The sequence below is a fragment of the Lepus europaeus genome, chromosome 1 (assembly GCF_033115175.1).
Source record: "Lepus europaeus isolate LE1 chromosome 1, mLepTim1.pri, whole genome shotgun sequence".
Classification (NCBI taxonomy): Eukaryota; Metazoa; Chordata; class Mammalia; order Lagomorpha; family Leporidae; genus Lepus; species Lepus europaeus.
In genome coordinates, this window is record NC_084827.1 from 108,568,171 (window position 1) to 108,581,173 (window position 13,003).

A 13,003-nucleotide genomic window follows, 5' to 3' on the forward strand; every position below is an offset into this window, starting at 1 on the left:
ATTTAGACATCAGATGGAGGGTAGGGATTGTGTAAACTATGAAATAAATCATAAAACACTAAATATAGGCAATGTGCTTGAAAATAAATATATGAGTATAAATGCATAATGGTATTTTTTCACATAAAGCTCTGAAATGTTTTATAATTGCTAATTATACAAAGAATTCTTCAAAAATATTTCAGTGTCTGACAACTAGAGGGAAATATATTCTGTTAACTATAAACAAAGTTTCAAATAGTGTGTTTAAAATGCAATAAAATAATGGAAGAAAAGGTAGAGTAAATGACTTTGGAAAAGACAGGATGTACATTGTGATCCACTAACTGCACAATATAGTAAAAGTAGATAAAAGTAATAAATTCATAGAGGAGAAAATGGACTAAAGTTACATAATCAAGAAAAAAAGAAATGAAAGAAAAATGAGCATGACATTTCAAAGTTTAAAAAGAAATCATACTATAGCAGATGGAAGTCTCAATATAATCCATAATTACACTAATATAGAAGATAAATATTCTAATGAAAAGATTAAGATTGTCAGAGTAGATAAAAATAATTAATTATATGCTGATAGGTTGCCAATATAAGGACAAGGAAAGTTGAAAGAAAAAGGTTAGAAACAGATATATCATCAAAACACTAACCAAAGAAAGCTGGTGTAGCTATATTAATACCTGACAAATAAGACTGTACATAAGAAACATTACTAGAAATAAAGGCCATTTTATAATTATAAAGGGCTTAATTCACTAGAAAGATAAATCCTAAATCTGGACAAATAGTATGTCTAAGAAAAAAAATACACAGGACTAAAAGGGAAAAAATGATCAACAATTAATTGAAAGACTTTAGCATATCTATCCTAACAATAACAGGACTGTCAAAGAGGCATTTTTTGCAGCACTTGCAGACATTGAAAGCATAACACAGAATAAAGAATTTATGTCAATAAATTTGACAATTAACTAAACAAATTAAGAATGTAACTATTCAAAATGACATAAGAAATTTTTAAATGACATAACTGAAATCTCTTAAAATTTTGGATCTGTTAATAAAAATTTTCTGTCAAGAAGTCTTGAGACCCAATGATTTCACTACTAAATTGGGTCAAACATTAAAGAAATAGCATTAGCTATATAGACCAGTCTCTGTAATGAACATAGACATAGTGTTGTAAATAAAACATTAGGAAACATCTTTAAATTCTGGCTATACCTTTTTAAAAAATAAAAAAGTGACTTTTATGTCAGGAATATCTGGGTGTTGTTTAACACTTGAAAGTTGATCAATTTAATATACTACATTAACCAAAAATTAAGCGAAAACACAGGAGAAACATATGACCATTTTCAATGATGCATAGAATATATTTGATCAAATTTAAATCACTTACATAATAATTGTGAGCCAACCAGAAACTGGGAAATCATAGCAAACATCAACAATTCAGGAAGGCACCTATGGGAATGTATATAAATCTTCTACTTTGAAAATCACAAAATACGAAGAGAAATTAAAGTCTATGTAAGTGGAAGAAGAAGCAACTGAAACAAATCCAATGGCACTAGTCATTTGATTTCATACAAGTTATTAAATCCAATTTCCTTAGATGTAAAGTAGGATGAAAAATATCATTAATATTTATGGTACTTTGTCATAATTTCTGTGATTGTTGGACCAAAAGAGATAGTTTTTGTCCTAGATGTGACTTATTGCCTTCTGCACCCATCTCTCATCACATGGCCACACTCAAAAACACACAGGTTTACCTGTTGCAATGAAGCAATTGCATCAGCAGGTCTATTCATTTTACTGTAAACTTTTGCTAGAAGAACTTGAGAACGCCCATCTTCCATAAGGGCTGAGAGTTCATTTACTATGAAAGAGTGGAAGATAATGGGAAAACTATTAACCTTAAATAAATACTATAATTCTTAAAATTAGTCTTTGGATAAAATGACTTTGAGAAACAGTAAATAAAGTTTGTAAATTATCAGTTAACTTATGATCAAATCTTTAAAATTGGCAGGAAAATTGGATGGAAGTAAAGTTAAAGAACTTGACAGCAACTAGAAGATTTTCCTATACATACAATAAGAAGTAACAATCTAACAACACAATATGAATTTATATTTTCATTCTTATGTGTATAAAACTATTAAAACCCATATAAAGACAGAAGTTGTTTTATACAGTTAAGAAGATAACGTGCTCTTTAAAAAATAACAGAAGCTTGATAAACAATAAAGTATAACCTTAAAGAGAATCAACTTTGAAGGCTACTAATCCAGTTTCAAATTATGCCTCACCACTTACTTACTAGCCATTTAATCTTTTCTATCTCCTCTGTATTATAAAGCAAGGAAAAATAACAGTACCAATTCACAAAGTTGCTGTAAGATTTAAAAAGCTAACAAGATTAAGTTAACATATGAAAAACTATGACAATAAATCTGGTAGATGGTAAACACTACCTAAACATATGATTAATACCAAATTATTTTGTGACCTAAGAACATTACAACAATCCAAGATAGTTAACAAAAATGGAGATTTTTTTTTTTTTTACCATTTATTGAGTGTACAGCCCACATCACACTCTGTTCCAAAGGGTCATGTACATTATATCATTACTATTTCAACTTAAGAAGTAGGTTTTCTAACAGCTAGTAAAAAAATTTATTCATTTACAAAAGGGAGGGAGGAATATGGGAGAAGGGATAAGGAGAGGGAGTGGGAGAGAGAGACATAGGTGAGCATTCCCATCCTCTGGTTCACCACTCAAATGCACACACAGCCAGAGCTAGGTCAGGCTAACGGCAGGAGTCACAGATTCAATCCAGGTCTTCCACGTGGGTGGTAGGAACTCAAGTATTAAAGCCAGCGCTGCTGCCTCTCAGGCTGCACATTAGGAGGAAGCTTGAATAGGGAGGGAGCAGAGCCAGCACTCGAACCCAGGCACTCTGATATGGGATGTGGGTATCCCAAGTGGCATCTTGACCACTAGGCAAAACACCCACCCCTGTTACACTTAAAGGAAGAAAAGCACTAAGATAGGTACAAGGAACAGGAGGAGACTGTGAGAAGGTAGAAGGAAAAGTCAAAGAACATAAGAAGGGTCACAGAAATCATTGTGAAGACTTGGGCTTAACTCTGACAGCCGTGGGAGGAAACAGAATGTGAGCAAACATTGCTGGACTTCGCTGCTTAAGAGTCTTAAAGTTGCTGCTGAGTTGAGGGAGGTTGTGGAGGGAATACGGGGTTAAGAACGGAAGCAGAAAGATCAACCACCATGGCCAAAATCCAGCTAAGGGATGGTGAAGGTGGGAGTGGTAAAAATTGTGAGATACAGCAAGGCTCTGGATATATTCAGAGAGTTGACTCTGTAGCATTTCCCAGATATGCAGCAAGGCTAGGGCATGGAGTTTGTTGTCTATTAGCGCTACAAAAAGAGTTGAACTTGTAATAAAAAGATGAAGGAGCCTGAATGTAAAATAGATCTAGGAAAGAATGTCAAGGAATTCAACAGTTTTAAAGTTTACTTCTAAGTGCTATTATTTATTAGTCGAGTAAATCTGTTCGAATGAAGAAACTGTGAGTCTAAGATTGCTAACTGTAATCAACCTGCACTGTGCTGTAGCAGGTAAAGCTGCTATCTGCAGCACTGGCATCCAGTGTAGGCACTGGTTCCAACCTGGCTGCTCCACTTCCAGTCCAGCTCCCTGCTAATGTGCCTGGGAAACCAATGGAAGATGACCTGAGTGCTTGAGTCCTAGCACCCATGGGAGACCCAGTAGAAGCTCTTGGCTTTGGACCAGTCCAGCTCTGGCTATTGTGGACATTTGGGCAGTGAACCGGTGGATGGAAGATTTCTCTCTGCCTCTCTGTACTTTGATTTCAAATAAATAAATCTTTAAAAAAATTAGGGGCAATTACAATTTTTTTAAAAAAATTGTTTATTTGAAAGACAGTTACAGAGAGAGGAAGAGCCAGAGAGAGAGAGAGAGAGAGGTCTTCCATTTCACTGGTTCACTCTCCAAATGACTGCAATAGCCACAGCTGAGCTGATCTGAAGACAGGAGCCAGGAGCTTCTTCCAGGTCTGCCATGCAGGTGCAGAGGCCCAAGGACTTGGACCATCTTGTACTGCTTTCCCAGGCCACAGCAGAGAGCTGGATCAGAAGAGGAGCAGCCAGGACTCAAACCGGCACCCATGTGGGATGCCAGCACTCCAGGCTGGGGCTTCAACCTGCTGTGCCACAGTGTGCCAGCCCCTGGGGCAATTACAATTAACTCAAAGACTAATGGGAAGGGGTTCATGTTTGGCCTAATGGTTGGCATTGGTTGGGAAGGGTCTCATCCTATATTTAAGTGCCTGGGTTCATATCCTGGGTCTAGTCCTGATTCTGGTTTCCTGCTAATGTTCTAATGCTTCCAGGGAGGCAGCAAGTGATGCTGTGTCCTGTGTGGAAGGCCAGGATTGAGATCCCAGCTCTCTGTTACAGCTTGGCCAAGTCCTGGTCATTGGGGTCAGTTTGCAGAACGAATCAATGGACGGAAGCTCTCTCTCTTTCCTTCAAATAAATAAATAAATAAATATAAAAGTTTTTAAAAAGATTAATGATAGTACTAATGCAATTATAAGTGAAATGCATACGAAAGCATGTAAGTATGCCATTGGGTGTGTTCAACAAATATGTATCAAATGAAAGCATTTATGTTACATAACTATAACATGCCCAATATAACTCAAACTAAAACATATGATACCATAAATTTATCTCTCCCTATAAACTTTCTTTTTTTTTTCCCTCCTCATAAACTTTCAAAGTGCAACTCACTTTTAGAACTTTTCTCTGTTTCAAAGGAAGTTCTGACAAAAATGTGCATAGCTTTATGGAACTGATAATACTTTATACAATAAATGTATTCATAACTAGGGGAATTTAAGCAACAATTCCATTAAAATAAACTTAAAACAAAATTTTAGAAATATGAGAATCAAAAAATTTAGAGCAAGCTTATCTTATCCTATACCCAACCACATTTTAAATCTATGGGAAACATGGTATTAGCAAAAGAAAAGAAAATGAACTCAGTGGAACAAAACAAACATTTGCAAAATCAGAGTCAAGTATATGAAAGAGTTTATCATATAAAGGTAGAATTTCATTAAATAAAACTGGCTGTTTGGGGCCGGTGCTATGGAGTAGTGGGTAAAGCTCCATCTGCAGTGCCAGCATCCCATACAGGTGCCGGTTCGAGTCCCGGCTGTTCCACTTCTGATCCACCTTTCTGCTATGGCCCGAGAAAGCAGTAGAAGATGGCCCAAGTCTTTGGACCCCTGCATCCATGTGGGAGACCTGGAAGAAGCTCCTGGCTCCTGGCTTCGGATAGGCACAGCTCTGGCTGTTGCAGCCATCTGGGGAGTGAACCAGCGGATGGAAGACCTCTCTTTCTGCCTCTTCTCTCTCTGTGTAACTCTGAGTTTCAAGTAAATAAATAAATCTTAACAAACAAACAAACAAACAAACAAACAAACAAAAAACTGGCTGTTTTGGAAACCATGCAGGGAAAATTGTATGTGGATTAAAGTACATGGAATAAAGCTTTCCATATAGCAGTTTGAAAGCCAAAAATGTAAAAAAAATACAAGAAAGTATTTTTATAACAATTAAGATTAGGGAAGCTTTAAGGTCAGCACTAAGGTTAAGCTGCCATCTGCTTGCTAGCATTGCTGACTTTGCATAAGAGCACCTGCTCTAGGCTAGGCTACTCAACTTCTGATCCAGCTCTGCTAATGTACCCAGAAAAATCAGGGGAGGATGGCTCAGGACTTGGGTCCCTGCACCCATGTGAGAGATCTGGATGAAGCTTATGGCTCCTGGTTTCTGCCTGGTCCAGCCCCAATGGACATATGGGGAGTAAACTAGTGAATAAAAGATCAATCTCTGTCTCTCTCTCTCTTTGTAAGTCTTTCAAATAAATAAAATAAATCTTAAAAAAAAAAAACACAGATTAGGGAAGCTTTCCCAGAAAAATGACAAGAAATTTACAAGCCAAAAGAGAAATAAAGCAGATCTAATTTATGATAATCACATATTCTATTTTGCCAAAGATATGAGAAATAAATTTGATAAAGGATAGTCTGAAAGAAAACATTTACAACAATAAACAGCTAAAGAATTAAAGACAAAAGATATAAATGAATAATTCTGGGTATAGGATCTATAACCAAAATAATGAGTAACTTTGTCAGTCACCAAGAAATAGAAATTAAAATAAATTGTTTTCCTTATTTGTCATGATTAATACCAATGATGGGAAATGTTTAGCCTTAAAAAAGAACAATGGGGGCCATACTCGATTTTAGAAAGCACATAGGGATATATAACAATGATTTTTGTTGCAGTATTGTTTCCAGTTTTGCTCCAATCTAAACGCCCATCAATAGGGGACTCACCAAACACAATGATATTAGCACACAGCAGAATACATATGCTAAAAAATAAACAGCAACGTTTTCCAGTAAGGAAAGAGTTATTAAAGAAAACATGCATAGAGTAGAATTATAGGAATAATACATGTAGCTAGGAAAAATGGTCCATGTAGCCATCCCTCAGTATCAATAGAGGGTTGGTTTCAGAACCCTTCCTGGATACTACGTCCCTCCATGAAATGGAATAGTGTTAGCTTATAGCATATGCAGAAACTTTTGTATAATTTAAATCATCTCTAGATTACTTATAATGCCAAATAAAATGTAAGTACTATGTAAATAGTTGTTATACTATATTGCTTAGGGAATAATGCCTTTAAAAAATCTGTACATGTTCAGTACTGATTTTTTTTTTCTGAATATTTTAGATCCATGTTGGTTGAATCCAGAGAAGAAAGGAGCACAGACTGTAATTACATGTGCAAGAGAGAGACAAAGGGCCATGGTGGCTAGATCAATTAAGATGACACAAAAGTTGATAAATGTAGTTTCCTCTGGAGAGTAGGAGAGGATACAACTTCAATTTACTTCTGTAATTTTAAAATTCTGGCAATGAGGGGCCAGCATTGTGGCATAGCCAGTCAAGCTGCCATCTGTGATGCTGGTATCCCATATGGTTCCAGGCTTGGCTGTTCAACTTCCAATCCAGCTCCCTGCTAATGTGCTTGGGGAGAAGCAGCGGAAGATGGACTAAATGCTTAGGCCCCAGTCACACACAAAGGAGACCCAGATGAAGCTCCTGGTTCCTGGCTTTGGCCTGGCCCAGCCCTAGCTGTTGTAGCCATTTGGGGAGTGAATCAGTGAATGGAAATCTCTTTCTCATCTTTCTCTATTGCTCTGTAACTCTGCCTTTCAAATAAATAAATAATTCTTAAAAAGAAAAACACAGAAAACAAACCAAATTATCAACAGTCCAGGGAAAATTAAGTAACTTTGTGAGTTACAGAAAATTATGATGCCATCAAACTGAATGATAAAAATGTACTGATATTGGCCGGCGCCGTGGCTCAACAGGCTAATCCTCCGCCTTGCGGCGCCGGCACACCGGGTTCTAGTCCCGGTCGGGGCACCGATCCTGTCCCGGTTGCCCCTCTTCCAGGCCAGCTCTCTGCTGTGGCCAGGGAGTGCAGTGGAGGATGGCCCAAGTCCTTGGGTCCTGCACCCCATGGGAGACCAGGAGAAGCACCTGGCTCCTGCCATCGGAACAGCGCGGTGCGCCGGCCGCAGTGCGTTACCGCGGCGGCCATTGGAGGGTGAACCAACGGCAAAAGGAAGACCTTTCTCTCTGTCTCTCTCACTGTCCACTCTGCCTGTCCAAAAAAAAAAAAAAAAAATGTACTGATATTGAACTATATTTGGTGTGTAATGGATGTGAAACAAATTAGAAAATAGAAAGAACAATAAACTTCTGAAAAGGACAATTACTAAGCTTATACACATGTGCACTATACATTAAATCAGAAATTACTTCTAAGAAGGTAATTTGAAAACAGGGCAAGTGGAATTCATGGGAAAAACAAGTGACACATTATATTCCTGTATAGTGCTTGACTATTTTCAAAAGAATAACATGGCACCTTTTTAATAAATAAAGACCATAAGAATATTAATCATCAGAAGTAAACATCAGAGGTAGCTGCAATTTAAAGAAAACTTATTTTATATCATTTTGAAAAGTATATTATCTTTCTATAACATAATTAACTGTTTCATAAATCTGTTGGATTTTAAAATACTTCATTTTACAACAGTGGCATTGTTATACAAGAAAAATGTACCCATGTAACCAACAAATATATAAAATATTGGGACTACAAATAAACATTTACATGGCATATAAAAATAAACCAGATTTATCAGGCATACTTTTTTCAAATCAGAAAGACTTTCATACCAGGCTCATGAGTGAGAGCATGTTGAAGAACTTTCTCTGCTTTGTCATACCATTTCAACTTTAATAAGAGCTCTGCTAGGTCATAGCAAAGATAATTCTGTTGTCCACTTTTCAAGGCAGCTTCATAATAAGTAATTGCCTAAACGAGATGCATTTCAGTCAGGAAAAAAAAAAGGCAATGAAAATGGTATTCAAGCATAGATATTTTATCTAATGCATAGAAATTGAAAGCATATATGTAGTTGGAAACAAGCTAGGAAGAGTCTTAGGCACATATTTGCACTATTAGTTGGGTATCCTTTTAGAGAATTCAATGTCACATTAGGTAACTAATAATTGTTACCTTAAATGGCTGAAGAACAGTGCTTGGCAAAAAAAAAAAAAAATGTTTTATCCCAGACAACATTTCATTGAATGTATATAGTTTGCCAGTGATTGCACATATACTTAACAATGAGTAGCACTAGGGCAAGAAAATAACAAATTAAAGGAAAAAACTGTTATTCCTAATAGGGAAAAAAAAAAAAAACTAAAAATCACAAATCTTGCCAAGATTCTTTCAACAGAAAGGACATTTATCATGCTTTGTCATATAATGGAAAATGTCAGAATAGCAACTTTATGGTAACTGTTTCAATTGCAAGGATATAAACGTGACATGAAGCCTGAATTAAATTCTAGGGCCCAAACATTCTCCACAAAATGAAGCAATGAAGAATTTGAGACACTGAGAAGTCCTTAACACAAATCCCATTACATGAATACAAATCTGGAGTTCGCAAGCACCAAAGATGCGAATGGTACTTTCTGAAGTCTTAGCTCTAAGACAGGATAAGTTTGATCCAGTGGACACATTTCAAATTGTGAAGTACTTGCCTTTGAATAGTTGTGGGTTTTGACAAGTGCTTTACCAATTTTGCTTGCCAATGTTCCATCTTTTGGATTCTGATTCAATGCCTGTTCATATGCAATTATTGCTTCTTCAGGCTAATATTGTGAGATACAAAAAAACATTACAAACAGCATAACTAGATTCCACTAAGTGGTAACATTTCTATAATTATTATCTACATTTGAAATATTTTCTAAGAGTAAGCAATTACAAAAATGTGATGGAGGCTGGACCGCGGCTCACTAGGCTAATCCTCTGCCTGCGGCGCCGGCACCCCAGGTTCTAGTCTTGGTCAGGGCGCTGGATTCTGTCCTGGTTGCTCCTCTTCCAGTCCAGCTCTCTGTTGTGGCCCGGGAGTGCAGTGGAGGATGGCCCAAGTGCTTGGGCCCTGCACCCGCATGGGAGACCAGGAGGAAGCACGTGGCTCCTGGCTTCAGATCGGCGCGCGCCGGCCGCAACGCGTTGGCCATAGCGGCCACTTGGGGGTGAACCAATGGAAAAAGGAAGACCTTTCTCTGTTTCTCTCTCTATCACTGTGTAACTCTGCCTGTCAAATAAATAAATAAAAATGTGATGGTGAGTAGGATAGGTGTAACTTATTAAGATAAACCTACCCATGTTCATACTCCTATCTATATAATTAACAACATGAGAACTAAGAGACAACTTCTTGACTTTTCAATTCTGGAAGTATCACCACAGTTACAGTGCTGTGACACTGTGTCCCTTTAAAGAAAATGCCATTTTAACTTGTAGTTCTCTTCTTCAGACATGTGTCTGGCACCAATATGTATTTCAAATAATGATAGGGTTCAATCACTGGATCTCAATTTGAAAAAAATGTTATGAAAATTTAAAAAAACTTGTAATGGCTACCTCCCTCTTATTGTCATGACTGAATCTTCAGGTATTAAATAAATATACAAGATATAATTTGTATAATTTATATAAATATAAATACAGATAATTTCCTTTTAAAAGAAAGTTATACTGAGCATAAATAGTTTTTTCAAAAGAAAATCTAAGTTTGGTAGCATCAGAAATTTTACCTCTTGAATATTCATGTATGCATCACCCAGGAGAAGAAAAGATCGAGGGTTGGGCATTCTTTCAGCAATTTCTCTGGAAATCAGAATTTAGTATAATTAATATAAATATATTCTCAACCCATACAATGAACAATAATATAATATATTTAAATTAATCAGTGGACTTCAAAGTACCTTCCACATATCCAGCAGTGTAATATTTTTTAAAAAACCACCATCCATACCCACACCCAAACTGTTTATTCTAGGTAAATTATTTTTTTCATTGAATCTGTTTTCTGAAATGTAAGTAACAAAACGTAAGTAGACAGTAATCATAAATTTTCATTAAACATAAGTTTTCAACACATCTTTAATTTTGAAATGATGTGGGAGTGAAGGTTCTAAAAATGATGCTTCCTATACACTCTGAGCACTGGCAGTCACAGAATAAATTAAATTTTCTGAACTGAGTTACCTTAAAAGAACATGAAATCTTTACTTCAATATTTGCTTATTTTTATCTACAAAATTTAGACTAATTTAGTCAAAACATCAAATTATTCAAATAGTAAGTCTTTAATATATAGCATTAATGTAATTAATCCAAAAAATTATGAGACAGGGAATTCTTATCCCAACATTACATATGACAAGAATTTACATCTACAGTTAATGCATCAGATATGGCTGAAACAGAAATCTATTAAAAATACTGTTAATCTTAGATGATATGATTCAGGTACTCCAATCCATCTTTCAAAACAGAGAGTGTTCCTCAGTTTCTCTGAATCTCTTGGCCCTCAGAATTTGAGTAGGTTTTTCTTCTTTTTAAAAAAATAAAGATTCATTTTATTTATTTGAAAGGCAGAGTTACAGAAAGAAAGAGAGGGAGAGACAGAGAGAGAGGTCTCCCATCTGTTGGCTTACTCCCTAAGTGGCCTCAACAGCCAGGGTTGGGCCAGGCTAATGCCAGGAGCTAGGAGTTTCTTTCGGGTCTCCCACGTGGATGCAGGGGCCCAATCAGTTGGGCTATCCTCTGCTGCTTTCCCAGTCGCATTAGGAGAGCTGGATTGGAAGTGGAACAGCCCAGACTCGAACCAGGCCCATATGGGATGCTAGTGCTGCAGGTGGTGGCTTAAGCTGCTAGCCCACAATGCCAGCCTACTGAGTACTTTTTTAAGCTTTAGTATTTATATAATATAGCGGAATCAGTATTGAATTATTTCATCAGAATTTTGCTATGTTCTTAAGAGCTAAAAATAGGAATTCTTTTCTTATATGTAGTGTGTTTTTATGTTTACTCTTCTGTTTGAGAGGAAGAATAACCTGTGTTTATGGGCATGTTTGTGTCTTGTGAAGTCCCACAACTCCTAAGGGCATCAGTGTGACATAACTTTTAATGTTCCTGCCCTTCACCAAGGAAAATTTGTAATCCACACCATAACTTTCTTTATGAGAATTGCTATATTGAGAACTAAATATGCCCCTACCCCACTGAGTGTGGTTACATGACACAATGCTGGCAAGTTATTGGAATCTTTGTACCTTCTCAAACACCAAGATTCAGGGGGCTGGAAACAGCATTTGATGAGGAGGGCTGAGAAGCTAGAGAAAGCCACAGTCTGATGTCATCATAAATCATGTTTTAGCAAGAGCAAATAACTTAGTTGCACTGACTGTGATTGGTGGTAGGAGAAGGTAGGAAGACCTCATTGGGGAAAGAATCTACAAAGTATCTGTCAACAGTGGAAAGGAAGACTAAAAGTGAAATGGGAATTAATTTCAGGAGGTAGATGTGTCAGATATAGTGGACTAAGATAACTGTTTACCTGTAACAAGTGATATACAACATTTTCTCTTTTCTGTGCTTCAGGTAAATATCTGCCATTTTTTCTTTGACCTCTATAAAATAAGGCTGTTCTACTGTAACGTTTCGAAGCATGCTTAGAGCTCGCTCAACATCTCCCTGGACCAGAGCCAGGTCCGCATTGGCGATAGTAACACGCAGTTCTTCAGATGTTCCAGAAAACTCATGGATGGCATCCTGTAAAACTTTTGCTGCCTCATGCTGTCAGGATGAAATTAGAACACTCTTTCAAGAGATTTACCAAATCACAATAGAAAGAGAGATTTTCTAGTAATACAGAATGAACAGTGAATGCTGATGTAAGTATGGTATTCATTATACAAATTATTAGATTTTCTGAAAAGCACAAAATCTTAAAACTAAATCCAGTGACCAAAATAACATGATGCTACAACTATTTGTTAGCTGGATAAATGTTCTGATAACTAAGACAATCCTAGTTGCTAAGCGGAGTCTTATAAAGTCTACTATACTTTAGTGAGCATTTACTTTACACAGCATTAAATTAGCCCATTTAATTTTCACAAATCTCCTCTTAGATAGTTACTGCTATTATCTCCACCTTGCAGTGAGGAAGCTGTGATGTGAGGGTTAAAAAGTTATCTCCTATTCAAACTCAGGCAGCCTCACTTCCTAGTTCACAGCTAACTCCTGAGGGGCCGAGTCCACAGTCACCACTGTACACACCGACTCTTCACCAGGCAGCAGACCATACAGCAACAACAATTTTGTTATAACTCAGATGAATAGCTGGCCTCATTTTCAAATGTGTACCTTAATAAATCTAAAGTGTTATTCATTTTAAGACTCATCTC

General features: G+C 36.7%; 1 protein-coding gene across 1 annotated transcript in view; it reads right to left on the minus strand.

Annotated features, from left to right (window-relative positions):
- The window catches only part of TTC21B (tetratricopeptide repeat domain 21B), a 98,168-nt gene that overhangs the window by 43,405 nt on the left and 41,760 nt on the right, over positions 1–13,003 (minus strand). The window contains exons 15-19 of the mRNA XM_062187535.1: positions 12,151–12,389; positions 10,340–10,412; positions 9,275–9,385; positions 8,399–8,537; positions 1,776–1,882 (exon numbers count right to left, since the gene is read on the minus strand). Coding sequence (XP_062043519.1) covers positions 1,776–1,882; positions 8,399–8,537; positions 9,275–9,385; positions 10,340–10,412; positions 12,151–12,389 — 669 coding nt within the window. The remainder of the gene's footprint in view (positions 1–1,775; positions 1,883–8,398; positions 8,538–9,274; positions 9,386–10,339; positions 10,413–12,150; positions 12,390–13,003) is intronic.